The 24,947-nt window shown below is 32.2% G+C and overlaps 1 protein-coding gene across 1 annotated transcript; it reads left to right on the top strand.

Moving 5' to 3' along the window:
• The first annotated feature begins 7,087 nt into the window (after window positions 1–7,087).
• On the top strand, window positions 7,088–10,180 carry LOC133297129 (uncharacterized). Its single transcript, XM_061496201.1, has 5 exons — window positions 7,088–7,899; window positions 8,615–8,736; window positions 8,844–8,884; window positions 8,959–9,057; window positions 9,716–10,180. Exons 1-5 carry the CDS (start codon window positions 7,362–7,364, stop codon window positions 9,864–9,866), a joined length of 951 nt encoding a protein of 316 aa, XP_061352185.1. The 5' UTR covers window positions 7,088–7,361; the 3' UTR covers window positions 9,867–10,180.
• The last annotated feature ends 14,767 nt before the right edge of the window (window positions 10,181–24,947 follow it).

Raw genomic sequence — 24,947 nt, 5'->3', positions numbered from 1 at the left:
ATATATATATATATATATATATATATATATATATAATCAAGGGAGTCGTTGCCCTCTCTCCCTTATGCTGTATTTTTTTTTTTTTTTGGAAAAAAAAAATATTTAAGCGTAGTTTTTTGTTCCCTGGGTATTCTTCCATTTTTTTTAGTTCCAAACTAATTTTTAATCAAGTATTTTTTTATTTTATTTTTTGAGATATTACAATTGGTTCGTAGCTTCGCGACTAGTCCAATTTAGGACGAATTTTGAAATTAAGACTTAAAATCTCTCCCGTAAATAATACTGAAAGAGATTGAACACATATTTTTATCTCACTTGTTCAGTTTTTCAATGTCAACTGAATTATTATTATTAGATTTATATTCAAGTATTTGATGACGTGACCTTGGCCGCAAGGTTTTTTTAGTGAAATTTGAACTGTCATATTGCTAGGAGAAATTCTCATTTATTTTGAGAATTGAGAGTATTATACTCATCGAATAAAAGCATAATACGTGGACTATATATAACCATACAAATTAACTGTTGGATTAAATTTAAATATTACTTAATAAATTTGTCCAACGTTATCGGCAGGTCAGTCAAAATGCCAACTAAGTTATATCTCCTAGCCGTCTTATAAATAAAAGAAGTTATGTGTAAGATTGCTTAATTTTAAGCTAGAATGAATAAATATGTAGGATTTCAAAATTTGAAGAAGTGTACATTTTTTTTTAGTCTCTTCTTCTGAGTCCCTTTTCTTCCAAATTTGGCTTGACTAGTTTTCTTAGTTGCCTGTTGGCTTGTTTAACCCTCCCTTTCTACTAAGTCCATGTTGTCCCATATGTAGCTGACCATTTTTCTTACTTGTCTGTTGGCTTTTCACTAACGTCAATGCCTTTCACTTTTCTTACAACAACAAAATTGGTTGGTTACTTACTTGTCATTTATAAGTTTGTGAATAATGACAGTGCTATCTTGTTGCATTTGCTTTTGACATGTTACTTGTCCCAATAGGGCATGAAGTGGCTAATCCTAGAGTCGTGCAAGCAACTTATGCAATGTCTGTCCTACTTATATTTTGTGATTATCAAACTTTTCAATACTATATTAGTCATTAAAAAAAACACACATCGTTAGTGGACAAATTCACTAGATTGGATCAAGAGGCAGCGATATAAGACAATTTGGCAAGCTAACAAAATTCTCAAGAAAATAGTGAAGGGCAAATACAATACATAATATAAAGTTGTCCTCTCCATGCTTGTCCTTATATTATATGATGTCGTGGCTCCAATGCGGCATGTTAAGAACCTTGGGATTCACCACCCCAAAAGCTAAGAGTGAGAGTGCTCAAGGCCTTATAAACTCCACATTAGTTGCTCATACAATCAATGTGGGACTATATATCTCAACACGCCCCCTCACACGAGAGCCCACTGGGCTTGAAGCGTGGATTATGCAAAGGCCCAATTTCAATTTTTGGTTTACCTTTTTGTGCTTTTTATTTTTAATTCCACTTTAAAGTGAGAGGCGGTGAGAGCTCAAGCTCTGATACCATGTTAAGAACCTTGGGATACACCACCCCAAAAGTTAGCTCTAAGGGTGGGAGTGCTCAAGGCCTTATAAACTCCACATTAGTTGCCCATACAATCAATGTGGGACTATATATCTCAACACAACAAGTAGCCTTATTTACAAAGAATAAGTTACAAGGGTTAAAATTAGGGATAAGAGAAAAATACCATGTTCGGTCCGGATAGACCATGGATATTCACATGCTTAGGTGACAAATATATGTGCTCAGGGATATCTATGAGAGAGATATCGTATGGGCATATAGTCAATGTACCAATCACTGCACACTAATAATAGGCACATAACTAAGGTGTGAGGTGTGTGCACAATGATAGGCAAGAGAGTCTAGAATTCAGAATGTGTACCTAAGAGGCTTGACCCTTTATTTATAGAAGAAGTTACCTGTAGGTGTAGAGTTCTGATAGGATTGTGATTGTTAGGGGATAAGATAAGTTATTTCATCCTTTATCCCTTGGGATTATCTTTATCTCTTTAGTCTATCACAAGTTATTATGTTGTTAAGATATAGGCCTATGGAATCCATAACAGTTGCCCCCAGTTCAGTAGTTTGAGCGTTCATGCTGTTGGGCTGTAATATTTTTCTTGCACCTTAGACACATATAGGTCCATCCTTAATTGACATATGCTTGGCGTTCTTGTGTCGTTCTGCATGCCTTCCTTCTCTGGGGGCTTGATCCTCTTTTTGTGTTGTGAAGTACACTGTAGAGTTTGTTCTCGACCTTTATTTTTTTTGACATGGCCATTTTAATTTCAACTTTTATCATACTTTTATTATGTGTCTTGTCATTCTTTTTGTTAGAGTTGCTTAAGCTCGACTTCTTTGGCGGAAACTTAAGTTGATGGAGGCTTCTTTTCTTAGCCCGACTTCGCATGTCGTAGCTTTCGAAATTTAGACTTCTTTGTCAGACATAAGTTTATTGGGACAGCTCTCTGCCTCTTTTCGTTTAAAGTCGGTTTCTTTTCCATGGTTTTATTGGAATTGACCCGGATTGAGTCATTTTGTCTTATTGATCATAGGTCGGGTTGGATCACCACCACTTCAGAATTATTGACTTGACTTTTTGCTTGTCTTATTGATTATAGCCTGGCTTGGATTGTTGTGGCTTTATTTATTGTGACTTGATCAGAGTCGTTTAACCCGGGGAAAGGATGTTCGCCTTTTTTATTTGAACCCTACTTCTTTCGTAGTGACTTTATTACTTGTGGTCGGCTTATTTTGAAATAGCCTGGCTTGGATTATTGTGACTTTATTTGAACCCTACTTCATATACCAATGCTCTTGCCTTTTTCCATTTTGAGTCCAGCTTCATTTTTCGTGACTTTTTATTTGAGCCTCACTTTTCTCGCAATATATCAGAGCTCAACTTCGTTCGTCGTGGCCTTTATTATTAGACTTAGTTTCTTTCCTCGTGATGCTTCGATGTCTAAGCCCCGCTTTTTTTTTACGGTGGCTTCATTATATGATCTCGGCTGAGGCCGAGCTAATAATCATGAAGCCCTTAGCTGGGCTGATAATCTTGAAGCCCTTGGCTGGGCTAAGTTAAAACTCAAGGCTGAGGGCAAGCTAATAATCATAAAGTCCTTAGCTGGGAAGAGTTGAAGCTCAAGGTTGAGTCCGAGCTAATAATCATGAAGCTTTTAGTTGGGCTGATAATCTTGAATCCCTTGGCTGGGCTAAATTGAAGCTCAAGGTTGTGGCTGAGCTAATAATTCTGAAGCCTTTAGCTGGGCTAAGTTGAAGCTCAAGGTTGAGGCCGAGATAATAATCATGAAGCCCTTGGCCGGGCTGTTAAACTTGATGTCCTTGGCTGAGGTGAGCTAAGTTAAGCTCAAGATTGAAGCCGAGCTAATTATCATAAAGCCCTTAGCTGGGCTGAGTTGAAACTCAAGGCCGAGGCCGGGCTAATAAACTTGGAGCCCTTGGCCGGGCTGATAATCTTAAGCCCTTGGCTGGGCTGAGTTGATGCTCAAGGTCGAGGCCAGCTAATAATCATGAAGCCCTTAGCTGAGCTGAGTTTAAGCTCAAGGCTGAGGCCGAGCTAAGAATCATTAAGCCCTTAGCTGGGCTAATAATCTTGAAGCCCTTGACTGGGCTGAGTTGAAGCTCAAGGCTGAAACCGGGCTAATAAACTTGGATCCCTTGGACGGGCTGAGTTGAAGCTCAAGGCTGAGCTAATAAACTTGAAACCCTTCGGGGGGCTAAGTTGAAGCTTAAGGTCGTGGTCGAGTCGCTAAACTTGAAGCCGTTGGCTGGGCTGAGTTGATGCTGAAGGCTGAGGCCGAGCTGTTAACTTTCTTACACTAAAGATGTGATCACGAACAAATTCATAAAGCCATCCATAGGAAGCATTGCTTTTTGGAAGGCTGAGGCCAAGCTGTTAACTTTCTTACACTAAAGATGTGATCACGAACGAATTGATAAAGCCATCCACAGGAAGCATTGCTTTTTGGAAGATTTTTCCTTCAATGGTGCTAAGGGTTTGCATTCTTTTTTATGGGTCCCATGGTGAGCATCTCTTTTGGACTAAAACTGGGTTATTAATTGTCTGCCAGTATCCTAACCCACAAAATTTGTAATGATACTTCCTTTAATAAAGAATTCAAAATTTCTATGTACCTCTTTCTTTATGATTTATTGACCTTAAGGTCTTCGCTTGCTCTATTAAGGATTGCAATGACGAGAATCTATGTCAAATCATCACCTGCTTAGATCTGGAGCTCCATTCTAGAGTCTCTTGGAGGATCAAAAGTCTTTCATGCGAGAGGGTTTGTCTCCTCAAATATATGTGGTTTCAGAAATTTTAGGGCATGTGAGGCAGCCTACAATTTGTGGCACCGCGCTATGTTGCGCTTGTTCACCATAGATGAGAATCGAAATTTGCCGAGTCCCCACAGACGGTGCCAATGTTCGGTTCGGGTAAACCGTTAATATTCACCACTTAGGTGATAAACGTATGTGCTCAGAGATATTTATGAAAGAGATATTGTACGAGCATATAGCCAATGTACCAATCACTACACACTAATAATATGTGTATAGCCAAGACGTGATGTGTGCACAATGATGGGCAAGAGAGTAGGAAATTCAGAGCGTGTACTTGAGAGGCTTAACCTTTTATTTATAGAAAGGGTTACTTGTAGGTGTAGAGTCTTGATAGGATTATGATTGTTGGGGATAAGATAAGTTGTTTCATCCTTTATCTCTTGGGATTATCCTTATCCCTTTAGTCTATCACAAGTTGTTATGTTAAGATATGAGACTATGGAATGGGCCCATAACTGACCCTAAGAAGCGAGGCTCCAATATGTAAACATTACGTGAGCCAGAATGGATCTTTAGCAAACATGCTTTATAATCAAAGTAATATCACATGCTTTAAGGACCAAATTCATTCGAATAGGTTACCTCTCAAATTAATATTAACATCAACAATGTTTTTATCCCAAATAAATTAGAATCATTAGCAAATGAACCCAAATGAAAGTATGAAATGATTGAGAAAAATAATAAAAATAAAATTTAAAAAATATATAAATAATTAAAACTATAATACCCCAAGAAAAATAGTAATAATAAAATTAATAACAATATAATAAAATAATAAAATAATAAAAATAATAATAATAATATATATTCTTATGTGTATCATAATACTAAATACAAAATATAAGAATGAATCAACAATATCTTATTTAATAAATAAAAATGAATTAACAATATCCTATCTAATAAATACAATAGATACAGATTTGTCAAGCTCATATTATGAGCTCAACTTGAAAAGAAAAGCTTCAATTATAAATAGGAGATTAAACTAACCGAATCAAATCATTTCCAATTCTCTGCACCTCTCCATTTCGCTTCTTCTCCTCTTCTTTTTTCTTTTTCTTTTTTTCAACTCTTTTTAAATTCTATTGTTATTATTTTTCTATTAAACCAACTCTGAATCACTATTTTTCCAAAAAGTCTTCAAACACGGAGTCCAGGTAAATACTTTTGCGTTGTTGAAACTCCACATTTGATTTATTCTCTTCCTTTCAAAGCATTACAAAAAATAGTTGTCCAAAATCTTCCACATAGGTGTTTCGTGGACCAAAGATGGACACACAAAACATTGATGAAGAATAAAGATGAACCATACACATGCACAAAAGTAGGAATATGCTTTATTTTCCGTATTTTTCATTTCCTTTATTGTCAATATTCAATTAATTTAGACAAATAAGCTAATTAATATTCCCGTAATAAGCCATCATTAATACATGGAAAGTTCCATTATAATAAATTAAAATCTTTATTAATTGTAATGATTGAAATTTCCCATTCTAGGCCAAATGGTTCTATCACATTCAATGTTTTAAATATTTAATTAAGAAAAAAAATTTCCATTTTAAATAACACAACATTATAACCTTTTAAGTAAAACAATAACATTTCAATTAAAAAAATTACCGTTTAAAAAAAATTCACTTAAAAGCACGTAGTGTTGTATAATTTTAATATTTTTTTCCTATTAAAGATTAACATTTTGCTTGGACACCATTAAAAGCAATAATTTTTTTCTAATAAAAATATTTATCATTTTAAATAACACAATATTATAACCTTTTAAGTAAAACAATAATATTTCAATTAAAAAATTACTGTTTAAAAAAAATTCACTTAAAAACATGTAGTGTTGTATAATTTGAAAATTATGTTTCATTAATTTCCCAAAACTCTTAAGACGATCTAATACCAGAGTAACATGACATAACATTATATCATTCAACAACACGAGTAATAAACTTATTTAGCAAACATTAAATACGGAATTGGCAATTATACTATTGTTAAAACTATACCCAGTTGGCAATTAACCACTTTATTTGGTTGAATCGATTGATTATTAATTTTTCAAATTATATATCTCTGCATATATAAACATATTTATATATTTAATGTTGGTACGATTTTGGGAAGTCATATGATCTAATATTTCACCGGACATTACGGAATATTCTTATTCTCGACGAGGATACAAATTTTAAAATGTATAGAAAATTATTAATGGAAAAAGTATTAATCATTTAAATCACACAAAATTATATAATTTTGGTGTATTTTTATATTTTTTTTCTTCTTCATTATTTTTCTTTTTAATTTTATAAAAAAAAAAAATAACAAAACACATCAAAATAATATAATTTTGTGTCATTTGAAATCACAAACACTTATCTCGTTATTATATATGGAAAAGGTTATAGTTAATACCTTTTTTTTCTTACTACTTGTTACTACCAGATCTTAACTGTTGATTTCCGTCAATGTAACGGTTATAATTTGTTGGGTCACACTTATTAATTAATTATTAATTCTAATAAATTATAACCGTTAGATTGACGGAAATCAACGGTTAAGATCTGGTAGTAACAAGTAATAAGAAAAAAAAAGGTAATAACTATAACCCCTCTCATTAAATATATAAAAAAAGAAAAACATTAAGTTGGATATCAAATTTGAGGAAGAATGGATTCACAAGATTTGTTGCAACAACGAAGTGTGGGAGTCTCAGACCGTCGCGTCTGTCTGTTTCTCTATAAGAGCAACGCTTTGTTTCTTTAAATTGTTTATTCCAAAGTGTGTTTGTTGAAGAATTTAGTTGTTTCCACACAAAGAAAAGGAAAAAAAAGAAAAGAAATCACGGGTCTTCTTATTCTCTCATGCAAACCTCAACAAAAAAAAGGGGGCATGGGTGCGTAGGATAAGCGAAGAAGCGCACGATAGCCTTCACCACTCATCCATGCTTGGTATACTTTGCGCCACTCGCCCCAAGCCTTGGATCTTCTCCTTCCTCCACGGTTCGCCGGCGCATCACGCCGCTCGCCTTGCCCACGGCTTCGCCTCCGACTTGTCGCCGTCTTTCTCTCATTTTGGACCCGACAGCTTCACGCGCGGCCGCATTCATTCCAGTGCGTGTAAGCTTCGCGGCGGCGGTGGCTCCGGTGCCGCCGCCGCATCAATATGGCATGCTATATTGCCTTGCGGCGGCGACGGATTGCAGCGCGGCGGCGGCGTCGTGACTGTCCACCATGACCACGAGCTGAAGGGGGAGGGATCGTGGAACGTCGCGTGGGACGCGCGTCCTGCAAGGTGGCTCCACCGTCCTGACTCGGCCTGGCTCCTATTCGGCGTCTGCGCCTGCCTTTCGCCGCCAGTTTGCGCCGAGGCCGATCCAGAGGCGGTGCCGGCAGCACCTCCGGCGGTTCCGGAGGAAAATTCTGATGGACGTGAATTGATGGTTGTTGATGATGAGGTCTCATCTGATTACAGAGTCACTGGTTCGTTCTTTTTCTTATTATTTATTTATTAAAAAACGGTTGAATTTATTTTTGGGAAAATTATTTAAATGACAGAATTTATATCCTTTCATCCTCCCAAAGAGACGAGACCTACACCTTTATATTTTTTATCGACACTCTCTCCTTCTTTAACTATATGTTTATCTCACAGTGATACAACTTTACCTCCTTTGAAAATGATACACAATTTTTCCTCTATTTTTATTATTTTTTGTGTAGGATTGGAAAATTTTAAAGTGTTTGATTGGATGTGTGATTTTTGGAGGAATGAAAGATCGTTTTGCTTTTACTTTGATAAAAAGCACTTTTTACAATGATGATCACTTTATAAAAAATAAAATTACATTTTTGTCTTTAATGAAGGATTTATCTTTATGTACTTTTAACAGAGTCTGAGAGTTACTCGATAACCTCCAAACAACTGGCGTTTATTTTATTTTTTTGGTTAAAAAAGTGATTTAGAGTAAAATGAAGAGCTTTTTTGTTTGTGAATAATTTGTAGAGACTAAATTCTAAAAGAATTACTTTTTATTTTGTTATTGTTCGGTTTTCTTCTTTGAGTTATTTTTGGCCTATAAATTGTTGATTGACAGTGATGGTCTATTTAGGCCTATAGACTATAAACTCGAGACATAGAGATTGAGTGAGTTCTGTGGATTCAGTTGTTAATTACCTCACTGAATGAATGGTATAGGGGTGCCTGCTGATGGTCGATGTTTGTTTAGAGCAATAGCTCATGGAGCTTGCTTAAGAAATGGGGAAGAAGCACCTGATGAGAATCGTCAAAGGGAACTGGCTGATGAATTAAGAGCTCGAGTAAGATCATTCTGCCAAAGCTGATTAAAAAAGGGCTCCATCTGCTTTTCTAATTTCTTTTTTTTGTAGTGATCTTTGTAACTCCATTATGATATTGTGTTATATAGGTTGTAGATGAGCTGCTGAAAAGGCGTGATGAAACTGAATGGTAAGCTTTGTAATTATAAGATATGAAATTATGTTGGCTTATAGTCTTGACTTTTATCTATGATGTGTGTATAGGTATATAGAAGGAGATTTTGATGCGTATGTGAAGAGAATTCAAGAGCCTTATGTTTGGGGCGGGGAACCTGAGCTGTTGATGGCTTCTCATGTTTTGAAGTGAGTTTTAAAATTTAATTTCTTCATGGCTTACTTCTGGTTACTTTATAGTTTTCACTTACATTTGATAGGGACGTTCATCGGTATATATAAATTGCTAGTTTAATACTCTAGAACTGTTTCCCACCATAACAACGTCTAAGAAGTAAGGCTTACAATATATATACCACTTAAGAAAAGAAGAGGGAAAGAAAGCAATTTATTTGGCAGTGTTGTTGCCCATATGACAAGACTTGTTGCGTACAAGTAAGCAAAGACAAAGCCAGCGTTTAGAACCGTATCATGCACCTAAAGATATAACTTATTGTCATTAATCTTTAGAACGAAACAAAATTTAGTACTACCGTCATGATAGCATGTGATGGTAGCACTGAAGTTTTATTCCTTTAGAACATGTGCTACATAGTAACAGAGCTGGAAAAGATGTAGAATCAATGGATATAGAAATACATTAGCAGTAGACTCTGGACATTGATCACAATATAGCGCCTGATTGTTTTGGAGAAACAAATTTTTAGTTCAGTTTATGTGAAAATAATTGTATGTTTTTACTTGTAGGGACGATATGAAACTCATCAATGTATTGCTAACTCTAATTAATTTTTGTTCAGTTTTGTTGTTGCTTTGTGTCTAACAATCTATCTTCGTAACTTGCCAGGACACCTATATCTGTCTTCATGAGAGACACAAACTCTGTTGATTTGCTAAACATAGCAAAATATGGTGAAGAATATAGGAAAGATAAGGATATTTCCATCGATGTCCTGTTTCATGGGTATGGTCATTATGATATATTGGAGACCTTATGAACAAAATTGCAGGAAAAAAAAAACACTTAGCACAGTACAAATTTCACTTGCCTTGATCACGCGGTTTAAGACTTATCTCCCATAGAGTTTTTTTATTTTTTGGGTCATTCTGGAAGAGTTTCAGTTAATTTAGTATCCGTTTGCAACTGTAGTTTAAGCTGCAGGAAACTTCAATTCAAGCAACGCAATTTTTGTAGTTTGCTTATTTTCTTGTATGTTTAGAATTCAACCTACCACAATTATCATAGTGAGAAATAAGAATAATGTGATCATGATTATCTTTATTGTTGTTTGATTTACATGTATTCTATGCTCAGCTGTGGCTGAAGATTTAACTAATAATTTAGTGCTAATAATTTACTTTGGTGATGTTATCCAGCACATTCTGATGCCTTAACAATGGTCTTATGTAAAAGAGAAATTTCATAAACTAATCATTATTGAAGAAAAAAAATAAGGCAACAGAATTATTTCCTTTTTAATTTTATTTTGAAAAATAAATATTCATTGGGTCTTCAATAATTTAGGTTTTGAAAGACGGTGATATTAATTTTATCCGTTATTTAATCTATAAAGATATTAATTTAAATCTCAGTCAAAGGCTTTACAAATAGTATCGTCACATTCTGTATATTGAAAGGTGAAAGGTGGTTCATATTTAAAATGTTTTAATGTTATTTTTGTCAAATATATTTAGAAGACAATTAATTTCAAATGTATTTTTAAGTGATTAAGATGGATATTTACTCTTATTTTTATAATATAGTTTTGTACTAGAGCTTTATTATTTCTTGGAGGCTAAGAGTGCTATGTGTCTAATATGATTAGTGGTGTTGAAAATTTCAGTACCAAACACTCGGGACAAAAATTTTGATATATCAATTTATCAAAATATTTTTGTAATTATACAAATCTATTAGGAAAAAAATTTACTTAACATTTTTAAAGTAATAGGATTGATGTTATTTTAACAAATAATAAATATTTATTTAAAATTTAAAATATATATAAAATTAAATTAGTAAAGAAAGTGCAAATTATATGTATATACACATATATGAAATTTTCATGAACATTTTCATGTGATCTTTATTAACATTATTTCATGTGATGTTAATGAAAATTTATTTCATATGATCTTTGTGAATAATTTTTTTTATCTTTTATATTTTAATTTGGTTTGGACCTATATACTTTAGTTTGCAACTTGGTAGGCCTTACAGGTTGTATTAAATTTTTTATAATAGGTCAAAGCAGATCTATAAATCAAGTCTTTAATAGTCTAATAGACTAATATAGGCTCTAAAAATTTTACATTGGCTTAGGCTATCAAAGCCAAAGTCTGGCCTAACTTGGCCCATTTATACCCCTAGTCGTGACCTGTGAAGAACATCAACGTAGAGGGACAACAAACTTCACAATTAAAAAGAAACATGGAACAATCAGCAACAAATGTCTAAAATCATTTAAATGACATTGGATCCACATAAATCATTTAATAAGTGTTTAGATATTTTAAAAATATAAAAAAACAAAGAAGTTGTTAATTAATCATCAACAACACCTTTATCCCAAATTAATTAGGGTCGGTGGAAGTTGTTAATTAATATGTACAAGAAATTTTCATACTTCATATATATACCTATATCTTCATTGATTTTTTTCTTTAACAGTTTTCACTGATCAATCGCCAAAAGTCCCAATCCTGTTGTGAAATCAAATACAAATAATACCAAGAAATAATTCAATTCCATTACCAAGAGCAACTGTAACTACATTAAAATAATTTTTTTAAAAAAAGGTAAATGTAAAACAACATTCCATTTTTCAAAAGAAATAAAATCAATAAATACAACCACACAAAAAAAGTTGTAAATAAAAAGAAAAAGGCATGAATTTCACTCATGTTAAAAACATCCAATAAAAAGTTATGGTCAGCAAATACAAAGAATTTCTCTTTTACAAGGTTCAAAAATATAAATCAATTTTTTCGGACAATATAATTACCAATGCATATTCCAAGAACATGTATTCCTAAAATCTTGAGAAAGGAACAAAACATTGTTCCTTGTCGCATAATGGCTAAGTTCCGGGTGGTGAGTGCGATTAAGAAAAAAAAGGTTAGAAGAAAACCCTAATTGAAAAAAGATGAAAGAAGAAAAAGAAATTAAGAAGAAAGCAACTTGTTAATGGTCATACATGCAAATCATCTCCAAATTTTCGTCTGTTACCATTGTTACAATTTTAACTAGGGCCAACTTACAATTTTGATCTTGGGCCCAATTATAATTACCTATATAATTATAGGAAAAATTGTTTGACATTTTAAATGACATAAAGTTATGTCATTTTAAGAGAGAAATAGACACAAAAGAATATTTTTTATTTAAAATTTAAATTAAAAAATCACCCGCTTTCTTCCAATGATTTCTATTTTTTGTGTCTATCTCTCTTCTAAAATAACATAACTTATTTCATTTAAAATGACAAATATCAAATTCATAATTATATATATTAAATAAAATTTATTGAAATATAATCAGAGCGCAGGCCCTACCAAAATATAATGGGCTACGCCACTGCCTGTCGTACAAGTCATCGGATAATATTTACTTTATTGTTTAATTTAAGTTTTTAGGTTAAATTTATTTCAATAAAATAATTATTTTATACCCTGTCATACAAGTCAGTAGATAATATTTTGATCTTTTTGTGACTTTTTAAAATTTGTAAGAATAGCTTTTTAATGCGCATTATGTGCCTCTCAATTCATATAGAATAAGAAATTGAAGATAATTATAATAAAAATATATATAATTTTATTATTTTTAAATACTTACTTTCATTAAAATAATAGTAACATTATAGGAAAATAAGGCTCTCATGCGACAAGTGAATGAATTTTTTTCCACATAGCCATTGTTCCCTTGCCAATCATTTTTTTTTTTTAAACAATTGGTGAACTCCACCATTGGTTAAGTCTGTGACGTAAGAAAGACACATAAGAGGTGACAAGCCCAACCTTATAATGGTATTTTAAAAACATAAATTTGGATACTAAAAGGCGGGATGCCCTTTATATAATATAGATTAGTATTTAACTGCTAAAAGATCTTGGCCCATTTTGAAGAACTCCTGTGTAATGTGCGCTCAACAACCCACCATAAAAAAATAAAAATAAAATTGTCTTAATACTTACATTTTTTTAATTTAAAACGGAAATTCTATCAAACTCAGAATCTGAATACTTACATAAATGGAATGAATCTCATCTAAAATGAGAAAATCACCCTACATGTTGGCATGTTTAGTAATTTTTAAACAATCAAATCATTATTTAACATGTTTCAGAGATATTCTTTTGGAAACAAATATTTTTAAATCACATAAACTTGTAGTATCAAATAATAATTCGAATAATTATGATAAATCGTGTCTATGTAATTTTATTTTATTTTTTATGTTTGTTTTACATTTTCTTCCGTGCATTGGTTTCCAACAATGGGGTTGGCGTCAAAAATAATATTCTAAAACGAAGGTTCTGCTAATCTTATACTCACGAAAACATCATATTCATTGCTCTCCCAAAATTTGAAACACCTAACAAACCAAGTAGTAGTCATCTCATATAAACTTCACATTAGTTGTCCATACCTACATGTGGAAATTCCACAACAAAGAAGATAGGAGGCGGTGAGATTTCGAACGCTCTGATACTATGTTAAGAACCTTGAGGTCATCATCCCAAAAACTAGCTCAAAGAGTGAGAGTGCCTAAAGCCTTATAAACCTCACATTAGTTGCTCATACAACTATATTTCTTAACACATCCCACTGCAGCTTCACTTAGAAGCATCAAATCATACCCCAGTTGTCAAGACAAAAAAAGAGTAAAGGGAAAAGCACACACAGGGAATAAAGACCTAATTAGTTCCATATGCTATTGTTTCCTTCCTATCCTACTGTTGTTTCTTTCCCTTAGCTGTAAAAATCATAGCATAAATTCCCAAGTAAATGAGCATTCGAAAAAGAAAAAGAAGAAATTTTAAGATTCAATTTCAAGATTCCTATATCAGATGAAAAGGTAATAAGCGGCTATGGCATGATAACCCAGAACTTAGTTGAAACACCCTCACAACAAGAGAGCCTTTTCTTGTTCATTGACTTTATCTAAGCTACGAGGGTTCAAAATTTATAATAAAATTGTATTTTCTAAAATTAAACTTCAAATACAAAGGAGTATTTTTGTTGTGTTTGATGCATATTAAACATAACATTACAATAAAAGTGAGTTATATGATAGTTTTTTTGTGTTAGTTAGCTATTTGATGACAACTTTTTTTTTCTGATATTAACTAAATTATTATAATACTTTTTCCGTTGTGCATTGTTTTGAGTGCAATAATTTCGAGATAACGAAAGAGTATGGGTTATATTTGTCTCTTTTTTTCTTCTTTTTTTTAATGTTGCTGCAAGATTTTGTATCTTATTTAGTGAATAACAAAAATGTGAAGAATAATAATGTCGGGAAGAAGTCGAACATAACAAAGGGAGAAATAATTGCAGTGTATGATGTTGAGGGTTATTTCCCCCTCAAATCTTGATTATTCAAATAACAACACTATTGCATTTCCCTAGTAAAGTTCATTATACGAAATTTTTCATGGAAGACATGTTATTATCACACAGATTTTGGGTTGGAGTTTTTTTAAGCAATAGATGAATCAAATTAGGTGTAGAAGACAATGGGATTTGGGAATTTTAAGATGAATTGGAGTTTGTTGAAATCAGTGGAGGATGAGAAAGAGCTGCGAAGAAATTGACCGATAAGAGGGTGGAGCGTGGAGGAGAAGCTTGGCGAAGGTGGTGAGGAAGGGAAGAGGTCACAAGCTAGATGTGCATGTGCTTATGAAATGAAACTCATTTTCTTATTTTTCTTCATTAAAAATATAAATTGAAATATAAGTGAGGCTAAACAGATAAATATAATATTTGAAAAATCAAACAATTTTGTGTGTGTGTTGTATTATCCGTTATTTTTTAACAACTCAAAGGCACTTGTATTTTTAGAAGAAATATATGTCTATCTCTTGATAAAAAGTTTCATAAAAAACCCACAATAGATATTACAAAGTAAATCGATATTTGCATTCTTTGAAGGAAAAAAAAGCGTCATTATCTCAATTATTAAAATAATGTTGTTATTAATCTAGTCCTTTAGTTATTCAGAGTGTCGTCAATGTTTATTCTTTATTAGACTAAGAGGATTGAGAGTTATAAAACCTTAATTTACGTAGAGAGTAAAATTAATGATGTTAAATGAGAATAAGACAAGAGACATATAATGGAATCCGTGTGTTTTAACTACACAGCGAAAAAGTCTATTATATAACTAAAAAGAAATAGAATACAAAGAGATATATATAATGTGGGACCTTTATTTTTTTTGTCCACTCTCTTTTCTCCCATGATCTATCTTTTTCTCTCATTTAAAATGACACAAATTTACATACTTTAAAATGACACACATTTTCTCCAAAAACAAGTTCCGTTGAAATTTTTGACGAAAAAATATTCTGATGCTATTTTTCACAAAATAAAACTTCGTTGAAATTTTTTACGGAAACAAGATTCTGTTGAAATTTTTTTAAGAAAACAAAATTGGTCCAAAAATTTCGACGGAAAGATAATTTCGTTGAATTTTTTACGAAACTGTTTCCTTAGAAAATTTCAGTGGAAATGTTTCTGTCAAGAATATCAACGAAATTTAATTTTCGTCCAAAATATCGACCGAATTTATTTTTCGTCGAAACTTTCTGTCACTGATTATGACTGAGTCTTCTTTCACCTGTAATTTCTTCTCTATTTCCAACGAAATTTTTTTCGTCTCTATTTTTAACGGAATTCAATTTCTGTCGAGAATTCTGTCACTATTTTCGATGGAATATTTTCCATTGATAAATTCTGCCAATAATAGAGCAATTTTTAGTATATTTTTCATGGGTTCGTTTTTTCTGCGGTTACTGCAAAAAAGTTATCTGCAGTAAGCTCAATACGACGATGTTTTGGGGTGAAAATCATGGTGTTTTTATAATTTTAATTTATTTCAGGGTTATTATAGTCTTCATAATTATAATTTGTTACTCTTTTAATTCGAAAACGACATCGTTTTGTGAGTAAATGCAGATAATTTATCTGCATTAACTGCAGAAATATTTCTCTAATTTTCCATTGATAAATTCTGTCAATAATGGAGCCTTTTCTAGTAGTGCAACACAACACTATTTTTTTCGTATTATGTTTTGTCAATACAAAAAGAGAAATATGTATCTTCAGCCGCTGCAAAGACACTATTCCATATAGCTATCACATATTTTTCAGTATACGAAACCGTATCTTAAAAAGCATGTTCAGATAACTTCTCTGTTACAATAGGATATTAATAGAACCTATACAAAAATGACACAAATATGAATACAAAATAACCCGAATACCAAAATCTTATGTCGTGAAAGTGTCACCCGTATCTGTACTCCCTTTTTTAAGTCCAAATAATGGAAAGAAAGTGATTTGAACACTGAACATTTAAAAAAATTGTAGTTCAGGTTAAATTTTCTTAAAAAAGTATTTTTTAAAAGTTTTTGGAAAATTTATAAAATTTATTTTTCTAAATAAAACTAATAATCACACATTTAATGTGTTCTTTTAAAACATTTTAGTTTTTAATAAAAAAAATAGTTTTCTGATAATACACACCTGGGCAACTTTTCTCGGGATTATTTATATGTATCCGCTCATATAGTAACGTAAAATTTAGTCTGCTTATAAAATAGCCCAATTTTTTTAATCCCAAACAAATAGCCTTATTTTTTCTATAAAATCTATTTCTAATTTCTAATACTCTTTGAAGATTATTATATTATAAACAATTCCACATTTTTCCCTTTAAATAATGAGTTCATTTTTTCTATCGTCAATGTAGATAATTTATTTATATTGAGATCAAAACAATATTATTTTGAAGCAGAAATCAATGTATTTTATAATTATAATTTATTTCAGAGTTATAATAGTCTTTTTCATTATTATTTTTAAATTTGTTAACCTAAAACAATATTATTTTAGGAATAAATATAAATAACTTATCTATATTTATTGTAGAAACATCAAATCCTTAAATAATTGTACTCATAGAAACAAAACGGTTTTATTTATCAAAAAAATATTTCTGCAGTTAATGTAAATAAGTTATCTGCATTTACTTCCAAAATGACGTCGTTTTGAGATTGAAAAATTAAAAAATATAATTATAAAGACTATAATAATCCTAAAATAAATTAAAATTATAAAAATATCATGATTTTCACCTTAAAATGACATCATATTAAATTTACTGTAAATAACTTATCTGGAGAAAAAAATAAATCCTTTTATTTTCAATTCCTAAACCCTGATAGAGAAATCATAGAAAAGTCGTAATTGCACTTTTTGCGTGGTTTTATAAAGGGGATTATTTTTCTCTTTTTGCATGAGAAAATTTTTTTATGCCACACACTCAATGTATAAGTGGGGTCCACAAAAAAATAAAAAGACAAAAGAATAAATATGGGACCCACCTTTTGATTGTATGTGTAACATGAGAATCTTTTCTCATGTAAAATGAGAAAAGATTAACCCTTTTATAAATTGTGTTTTGGTGTTCGTTCACTGAAAAGGAGGTACGTTACCACGTGTCGTTCTTGCACGAGACAAAATTATGTAATCATACTAAAATGATTGTTAAAGTTTAATTTAATATGGATCCCCTTTTTTTTATATATATTATAGGAGATTTTTTTTTCTTACTATAGACATAAGATATGATGAATTCTGTCATCCATTAAAAATAAAAGAAAAGAGAAAGATGAACGTTATTCTTACAACCTTTTATAACTTATTTTTTATCATTGATTTTTGTCAATCTAACGATTATGATTTATTAGGTCACATTTATTAATTAATTATTAATTTAATAAATTATAATATTTAGATTGACGAAAATTGACGGTGAAAAAATAGGTTATAAGAGGTTGTAAAACTTTTAAGATGTAAGAATAATGCTCCTCTAAAACAAATTATTGCACACAATTTGATGTCTCATTAGTAGGAGAAAGATTTCTCCTACAACATGAGAATTATTTTTCCCATTTAATATTGTATAATTCTACAAATAATCTCTTAAATGTGACTTATGTTAGAACAACTAAGGTGAACGATCAATATGTTTTTAATGTATTTAAAAAGCTTTTATTTGAATGTATAAAAAAAAAGTCTTCATTTTAATATTTATGGATGGGTGGAACAGTGGCCAGACTACCATGTTTTTGATAGTTTTTTACCAATTTGCCATACGAATAGTAGAATTTACTAGATTGTTTGAAGTTTGCTATGACTAGTAGCAAACTTGGTGGCCAATAATTTTATGACATGTGACACACTTTTACAAGAAAAGCTAACTGTGACGTGTCGAACTTCGCCACTCGTCCAGTCAATTTTCCTGTGAAAGTGTGGCACGTGTCACAAAATTATTGGTCACCAAGTTTGCTACCAGTCGTAGCGAACTTCAACACATGACAATCTAGTAAATTTTACTGTTTGCGTGTGATAACTCTCCCATATGAGAGTTAATTTGTTATTTTTATGATGAATTTGTTGCATAAATTCCATATAACTTAGCCACTTTGCATGATATTTGAGCTAATTATTGTATATTTATGATTAAGTGCTTTGAGATGACTAAGTATGGAAAATAAGACAATATCCCTTGATTTTGCGTAAGAAAAGATGACTTGTTGAATGATTGTCTTTGCAGGAAAAATTGACGTAGGAATGCTGTAGCAGAGAAGCTGACGAAGTAATGATATAGCAAGCGCTACAGCATGACAGCGTGGACAAAGGGACAACCGAACTTTTGAATTTTAAAAGTTAGTTATTCTTCAACAATACACCAGCAAGCAAAGGAAGTTTCTGGAGATTTAATTCAGTAATCACAAGGGTCAAAAGACAAATTCAAAGATTGAATCTTATCCAATCCCCAAAGAACAAGGACAACAACCTTGATTCGGTCAACAACATTGGCACAAGAAAACCAAGAAGATAAAGATCTTATCCAATTAAGTGCCAACAAATCCGAAAATCCCAAGGATCATGGACGATTTCAAGGACTGAGTCTTATCCCAAAATCCCAAAGAACAATGACAACAAAACTCTTGTTCGGTCAACAACAATATTGGCACAAGATAATCAAGAAGATTAAGATCTTATCCAATCAAGTGCCAACAGCCCAAGAATTTAGGGATAAGATAAGGCTGCAGCAATCAGATTCAACAATCTCCACTCTTAACTCCTAAAGCCCAAAGCCCAACCATTTTTCCTATTTAAGAAGAGCTCCTCCACGAGAGAAAAACAGTTCGAAACACAGTTAGAGAGGTTGAAGGTTCAGAAGGTCAGAAGAGAGAGGTCAGAAAGGCAAGAAAAAAGGGAGGGGAAGAGTGTAGTACCCCTCCCACGTTTTAGAGAGAGAAAGTAAGGTTCTTGGAGGAGGAAGAGCTGCTGGAGCAGTGCTGGAGCAAAGCAGTGACGACGTTTTCCTACAGCATTCGTTTTCATCTTCTTTTCTGTTTTCCAATGAGTTCTTTCTTTCTTTTCTCTGTTTTATTTAATTCCATTATGAGCTAAATTGCTCTATAGGTTAGGTGATAAAGTACCTATGCTGTATCATTGAGATGTATGCCTAAACTTTGTTTTTATTAATGTTTAATTAGTTTTTCAACGAGTTTGCGTATTCTTATTCATGTATGCATGTCGAGAGATACATATATGATATTGAGGAGGTTGGCGCCGAGAGGTTTCCGAATCCAGACCCTTGTTGAATTGTGTGGATTAATTAGGTTAAGAAAGTTAACTTGATTAAGTTGTGGGTAGAGAGATCATTCACACCACATAGCCTAGAACTTGAACTTGAACAAATTCAGTGATTAGTTTGGCCATAGAGATGTGAGAATTAGTTATTGGGTATATATGTTAGGTTGGCCAAAAGCCCCAACATACCTTAGTGTTCGGTTACTAGTTAAACATTGATATAGCATTGTTAAAGCATCGTTTCAGTATTGCTGTATCAAGGAAATTGATCCTGACCTATATCTCATCCATCAACTTAATACCTATTATTTTAGCTTACTGTTTTCTTAATTTTAATTGTCTTTTATTCTATAAACTCAACCATCAAAAATCAATCTTTTATCTAGTTTCTTTACTTAAATAATTATTGCTTTATAAATCATCTCCGTGGGAACGATACTTGGACTCACTCATCCCTTTATTACTTGTGACACGTGCACCTGCGTATTTGTGTGGAAGATTTAATTGATTACAAATTGCACAACAGCGTGGCAAATAGGTAAAAAAATTGCCAAAATCATGACACATTGGTCACTGTTCCCGGATGGATTCCCAATTGTTTATTATACCAAAGCATACGGAATAAGAACATTGAAGTTGTTGTGCAATTTGCAATCAATTAAATCAATCACACAAATACGCAACTGCACGTGTCAAAAGTAATAAAGGGATGTATGAGTCCAAGATCGTTCCTGCAGAGATGATTTATAAAGCAATGACTATTTAAGTAAAGAAACTATAAAATGATTGGTTTTTATGGTGGGGTTTGCAAAATAAAAGATAAACTAAGAAAGTAGTAAGCTAATTCTAAGGTATTAAAGTGTTATATGAGATATAGGTCAGGTTCAATTTCCCAGATACAACAATACTGAAATGATGCTACAACAATGCTCTATCACTACTTAATTAGTAACCAAACACTAAGGTATGTTGGGACTTTTGACCAACCTATCATATATACCCAATAACTAATTTCCACATCTCTATGGCCAAATTAATTACCAAATTCATTAAGTTCAAGTTCAAAGGCTATGTGGTGTGAATGATCTCTCTATTCACCACTTAATTAAGCTACTTATCTTTTACCTAATCAATCAAGTTACTTTTCTTTCACCTAATCAAACTAATTAAGTTACTCTTTTTCACCCAATTAACCAAGTTACTCCACTTTTACTTAATTAACTCAATTAAGTTACTTTATCTTCACCTAATTGACCTATACAATTCAACAAGGGTATGGATTCAGAAATCTCTCGGTCCCAACCTCCTCAATATCTTATATGTATCTCTCGACATGCATACATGAATATAAATAAGCAAACTTGTTGAAAAACTAAATAAACTTTCATAAAAACAAAGCTTAGCCATCCATTACAGTGTTACAACATAGGTACTTTATCACCCAATCTAAAAAGCAATTGAGCTCATGGTGAAGTAAAAGAAAATAAAAAGAAAAGGAAGAGAAAACATTTAGACAAATTCGAAAAATAAACAATGCTATAGCAAGACGCTGCTCTCTGACTTCAGCTTCTGGGGAACTCTCCCTCCCTCTCTCTCTCTAAACGTGGGTGGGGTACTACATCCTTCCTAGCTTTTTTTGAATTCGTAAGGTAGTCCTGTTTAAATAGAAAAAATAGTGGGTTACTTGGTTCTCAAGTTTGGGAGTGAAAGCCCATGAATTATGCTATTGCGGCCTTATCTTATTCCTTTTTTCTAGGGTTATTGACACTTGATTGTATAAGATCTTTATCTTCTTGATTTGATCTGAAAATATTATTGCTTAAAAGATAAGAGTTTATCGTTCTTGATTGTTAGGATTTGAGATATGATTTGATCTTCAAAAATGTCCTTATCCCTTGCTTGCTGGTGCATTATCCTTTTGTTGCGAACATAACTAACTTTTGAATTTTGAATTTGAATTGTTCCCTCGTCCTTGCTATATTGCCATCCTGATTGCTATATCATTACTTCACTCGTCAAATTTTCTGCTACATCACTCAAGCGTCAACTTTTCCTGCAAAAACAAACACTTAACAAGTCATCTTTTCTTACACAAAACCAAGGAATACTGTCTCATTTTCCATACTTAGTCATCTCAAAATATTTAATCATGAATATGCAACATTCAGCTCAATTATCAAGCAATTAAGACATTTTTTATAGAATTTATGCAGCAAATTAATCATACAAATATCAAATTAACCCTCATTTGGGAGAGTTAATAGAAGTCTAGTGTCCATCTTCACCATTTAATCTATGATTGGATCAAGTGATTACTTCTTTACAGTAGTATAGGTGTGTTTAATTAAATTCAACTTGATTCAAACTGTATTAAAAGAATTAATTTTGTCTACCAAAAAAAAAGAATTAATTTTTTTTCAATCGCTTTAAAAATTGAATTATTTTTTGAAATTGGTTGGGTTCTCAAACCAAACTATTTTACTAATTCAATTTAGTTCAGACTAAAATTCAAACCAAACCGAATCATATCCATTTCTAGGAACGTGAGAAAAATAAATGAATTAAATTAAGAGGAAAAAGTATCTAATATTACTTTAGATAACTTTGTCTAATGTTTACCGAAACGACGTCGTTTTGGGATTGAAAAATTAAAAAATAGAATGATAAAGATTATTATAACCCTAACTAAATTAAAATTATAAGCACGTCATGATTTCCGTCCCAAGACGACGTCATTTCGATGAACATTAAACAAAATTATCTAAAGTAACTTTAGAAAAAACAAACCCTTAAATTAAACTGCAAACCAAACCCTACTACATTATTTCGAACTGGTTTAAGAATTGAACTATTTTCTTCGAAACGATTCAAGAACTGAACCACTTTTAAAATGGTTCGGTTTTGTGAAATCAAATCACTTTTCGGTTTTATTCAGAGGCAGACCTGCTTGGTAGCACATGTCCGCAAGTGCGGACATGAATTTCAGAATTTTTTTTTAAGTATAGTAATAAAGTATGATGTTGGTTAGATTAGGTTTTTCTTAGATATATAATGAAGGATGAAATGGAAATGAATGGAATACGGTGAGATGCAATGGAATGACATATATTTTATTGAATATTTTATGATGTCATACAATAATTCAGCTTGATAAAAAAAAAGGTGATGGGAATAATATTTTATGTTAAGTTGAAGTTTTTTTTTTCTTATTTACAATTTTTGTTTTTTAACTCCTATAAAATTTTATTTAAAAAAAAATTTTGGGGGCGCTGCCTCCGAACTCCCGTAACTAAATGTGCGGACATAAACAATAAATTTTAGATCCGCCACTGGTTTTATTCAATATAAAAAACCAAACCGAATTGATTAGAAGAACCATAATTTATAGGATGTGATCCATCCACTTGCCTAATGTAAATCTTAACTTATTACTAGTGTCAATTACTCAAGACATTAGTTAAGGTTTACAACGGGGTTTGTCGTTCAAAAAGTCTTACCCAATGCTGTAGTAAAAAATAAAAATAAAAATTAACTAGTGTCTTATTAGAATTTTGAGTTTCACTAGAAAAATGTGCTCACTTTTCAAAACAACAAAAAAAAGAAGAAGAAAATTGGGCTAACCATTGAGTTTTACGTCAGACCATTTCCAACTCATTTCCACTTGGTCTATTTTAGGGACTGCAATTGCTCATTTGAAACGTAATTTAGGAAACAGAAGAAGTTGTAATTTGTTGGCCATGAGGAACTCTACTAGATGACTAATTTACATTCATAATTAAAAACGGCACGTCAAGAATAATAAATTCTCTTTAAAATGATCAAGATGGGGCTAATTTCTGCCAACTTTGTTTAGTCATATATTTCAATTCTATATCCTCATATTAAGAAAATTTTGAATGTTTTTGAATAATTTTTTCATGTTTTTCTTGTTTGTGTGCTTCATACTTTCCCAATTAGGGATGCTCATTACATCAAAATATTGGCAGTGTTATAATTTATTGCCGTGTTGCTGGCACATAATTACAATGAAAGAACTTTTAATAGGTGGCACGAAAATTTAAACTTATCAAGTCACTCAAATTATTCCTATCCTACACGAAAATTATAATTTCTACTCATGAATGTTTACCTAATATATCAATTTATTAGTGTAGTAATATCCACATGGCTTAGATTTTTGTAACCAGTGTGACCAAAACATTAAATACTGCAATAACTGTAATTCGGAAAGTATGGAATAACTTAATCACTGTAGTAAATGTAAGGGTAGGGACAACTTGAGTCTGTCGTTAAAGGAAATAAATGTTTACTGCTACTGTTATATCAAGATTCAGTATATCTTATCAATGAGAGTATTATATTTTTTATCGATCTCTGAACAGGCAAAAATTGAGAAAATCCGAAAAAATGGAAAAGCGTACCCAGGCATCGAATTTTGATCTGGTTCTTTTGCAGTCGTCCATACTTAAATATATCCAACATCCCCTCCAAGTTTCGTTGGATTTCGTGGAGAATTTTTTTCCGCCGCGTAGTGAGTGTGCCTCCTCCCTCCTAAAGGGCAAATGCATATAAGCCTACTATATAGGGGGAGCAGGCATAGGCTCCAAACACTCATTGAGAATCAATCCTTCCATGAAACTCGGAGGGGACGTTGGATGTATTTAAGCATGGATGCTTGCAAAAAGCCAGCAGCCTGCCTTCCCACGCCCGCGATGGGTTGTGCAGGGGCTCTCCCTCGCGCTCGTGCAAGCCTTCCCAAGCTTGTGGGGCGCGATGTTTCTGTGGATTTGTGGGTGGGTGCCTGACGAGATGCGCCCGATGCTTGACTTGGTGCCTGACGAGGTGCGCCCGGTGCCTGACGTGGTGCACCCTTACATATAATATAAAAGAAAAAAAATTTGACAGAAAAAATAAAACTTTAGCTGACATGTAATATTTCCATTGGTAGGATATACTAAATCTTTGGTGCAACAGTATCACCAAAAATTTATTCCATTAAAAGATAAAAGAATCAGAGCAGAAACAAAAGGCATTCGAGGAGCAAAAAAGAAAACATTATTGAGGATGTGAGTATCAAATTATATTAATAATAAAAAAAAGAAATATTTTTCTTATGTTGTAGGAAATAAGTTATCTCATGTTGTAGAAATTAAATTATAAGTGGGACCCACAAGTAAGAGGA

This window comes from Gastrolobium bilobum, unplaced genomic scaffold, assembly GCF_033153095.1.
Source record: "Gastrolobium bilobum isolate Gb01-03AN ecotype WA unplaced genomic scaffold, APGP_CSIRO_Gbil_v1 utg7479, whole genome shotgun sequence".
In the NCBI taxonomy this organism is placed as follows: domain Eukaryota; kingdom Viridiplantae; phylum Streptophyta; class Magnoliopsida; order Fabales; family Fabaceae; genus Gastrolobium; species Gastrolobium bilobum.
The sequence above is the reverse complement of the archived record's forward strand: the minus strand, read 5'-3'. Positions and strand labels throughout refer to the sequence as shown.

Excerpts from the sequence above, each read along its gene's own strand:
- LOC133297129 (XM_061496201.1), top strand. The coding sequence starts at position 7,362 with ATGCTTGGTATACTTTGCGCCACTCGCCCCAAGCCTTGGATCTTCTCC. Across the intron at positions 8,737-8,843 it reads CTGATGAATTAAGAGCTCGA|GTTGTAGATGAGCTGCTGAA; the intron begins GTAAGATCATTC and ends TGTGTTATATAG. Across the intron at positions 8,885-8,958 it reads AGGCGTGATGAAACTGAATG|GTATATAGAAGGAGATTTTG; the intron begins GTAAGCTTTGTA and ends ATGTGTGTATAG.